This window comes from Lipotes vexillifer, unplaced genomic scaffold (genome assembly GCF_000442215.2).
Source record: "Lipotes vexillifer unplaced genomic scaffold, Lipotes_vexillifer_v1.1 scaffold1237, whole genome shotgun sequence".
Lineage (NCBI taxonomy): Eukaryota > Metazoa > Chordata > Mammalia > Artiodactyla > Lipotidae > Lipotes > Lipotes vexillifer.
The window spans coordinates 583,117-585,594 of NW_006771447.1; the positions used below are offsets into that span (position 1 = coordinate 583,117).

At 38.3% G+C, this 2,478-nt stretch overlaps 1 protein-coding gene across 1 annotated transcript; it reads right to left on the reverse strand.

Annotated features, from left to right (window-relative positions):
- Nucleotides 1-613: 613 nt before the first annotated feature.
- ZNF22 (zinc finger protein 22) lies at nt 614-1,547 on the reverse strand. Its single transcript, XM_007446790.1, has one exon. The coding sequence runs from the start codon at nt 1,464-1,466 to the stop codon at nt 789-791; it is 678 nt and encodes a 225-aa protein (XP_007446852.1). The 5' UTR covers nt 1,467-1,547; the 3' UTR covers nt 614-788.
- Between the last annotated feature and the right edge of the window lie 931 nt (nt 1,548-2,478).

Below are 2,478 nucleotides of genomic sequence, written 5' to 3' on the forward strand. Positions count from 1 at the left end.
TGCCAAGAGAAGTCAAAGCCATGGGGATGGACTAACATAAATCCATTCTAATTTCTGGAAAACAAGTGACATGGCGTAACACCATCACAAAGGATAGTATTAGCAGGAATAGGAGACCTGCGGTCTAATTCAGTTCTCTCTTTGGCTTCTAGAGTATCACTTACTAAGAATTTAGTGAAAAACAGGGAAATTCGACTCCTTTAATTAATTATCCATAAGCAGCAGGAAAGAAACAAAGGAAAGCTAACATAGAGTGATGCACCTCGTTGATTAAAAATTTGTGAACATGAATTCATTTTAATATGTTGAGTCATACTTACAAACCAATGGCTAATACACTACAAAACTTTACAAACATAAAATCTCATCTACTACAGAACTCCAAAACTAATGGAATTAATTTCTTCTCCCTTTTAAGTATTCCTTCCACAGAAATTCCTGAAACTGAGTAGTCATTGGAACTACACTTCTACACGTGTCATCAAAACATGACTGTTAAAAAAAAAAACAAAACATGACTGTTTTGTCAAAATGATGCAAGAAGCAATTTCGAATGAGATCAAGCTTATATTCTCTCAAAACACATTTTCAATTCTTTGTACTCCAAGTTACATAAAAAATAAGGAAGGCTGGACTCAATGTAAGTTCTCTCAGCCCAATGTCATTAAACTCCCAATGTGTCCATGCTAGGAAAGGATACCGTATTTAAGTGCACTATTAAAAAATATCTCCAGTTCTAAAAGAAATGCTTTTTATTTTTAAAAGAGGGCTGATGCAGTGCCCTTTACTTAGCGGAGACCAGCCACTGACTTCCTTCCTTTACCAGCTTTCCAAGATGATACTAAGTGAGTTTTTGCCCTAATATTTTTGCCCCGGGTTTTACGAGGCTTCTCTTCTTTGTGCACCTTCATGTGCTGCCTAAGATGAGAGCTCTGGCTGAAGCACTTGCCACATTCACTGCACTGGTAGGGTTTCTCCCCTGTGTGGGTTCTCTGATGTTGAATGAGGTGGGAACTCTGGCTGAAACATCGGCCACATTCATCACACTGATAGGGTTTTTCTCCAGTATGAATTCTCTGGTGCTGAATGAGATTTGAGCTCTGTTTAAACCTTTCTCCACACTCATCACATTTGTAGGGCTTTTCCCCAGTATGGATCCGTCGATGCTGAATGAGATTAGAACTCTGAAAGAAACTTTTTCCACAATCAGCACATTTATGGGATTTCTTTCCAGTATGGATCTTCTGGTGTTGAAAAAGAGTTGAGCTCTGACTGAAACTCTTTTCACATTCGACACATTTATAAGGCTTCTCATCCAAGCTTCTTCTCAGTCTACTCAAGCTTGATTCAAAGCGAACAGTCATTCCCCATCTCTGCCGCTGCCGGCCTGTTTTGCGCTGGTTCTCATAGACTTTTCCTTGGCTCGAGCTCCGAGATATACCTCCCTTAGGTTTTCCTAACCGCATGGTGAAGAGCCAAATGTATTCTTAAGAGTCTACACTCTTCTTCTGAATGAATATTTCACTTCCTAGAGCTACACAGCTCAGAATTTTCTATGTGTAGAAGAAAAAAATAAAAAACAAATTATAGATGATTTGTTAATTATTCAACTTTAATATCTCTTCAGCCCATCAAAACTGCATCCATTTTTAAATTAAATATCGTATATTAAGGCATATATATGGAATCTGAAAATATTGGTTTAGATGATCTTATTTACAAAGCAGAAAGACACAGACATAGAGAGAGAACAAACATGAATACAAGGGGGAAAGGGGGCGGGTGGGATGAATTGGGAGATTGGGATTGACATATATACACTACTGATACTATATATAAAATACATAACTAATGAGAAACTACTGTATAGCACAAGGAACTCTACTCAGTGTCTGTGGTGATCTAAATGGGAAGGAAATCCAAAAAAGAGGGGATATATGTATATATATATATTTGCTGTATATGTATATATACATATGTATATATGTATTTGCTGTACAGTAGAAACTAACACAACATTGTAAAGCAACTATACTCCAATAAAAAATTTTTTTTAATGTATTCAATATATATAAAAACAAAGACGGGCTTCCCTGGTGGCGCAGTGGTTGAGAGTCCGCCTGCCGATGCAGGGGACGCGGGTTCGTGCCCCGGTCCGGGAAGATCCCACATGCCGCGGGGCGGCTGGGCCCGTGAGCCATGGCCGCAGAGCCTGGGCGTCCGGAGCCTGTGCTCCGCAACGGGAGAGGCCACAACAGTGAGAGGCCCACGTACCGCAAAAAAAAAAAGAAAAATAAATAAATAAAAATAATAATAAAAACAAAGACAGTTCTGGCAAAAAATACTCGCAAGATAATTCTAATAATTCCAGAGCCCAAACATAATAAATATAACCAAGTTTACCTTTGGAGTTTTTGTCTGTTGGGACAGGACAAAAAAAAAAAAGAAGAAAAAGTGATAATATGAAATCTAAATTTT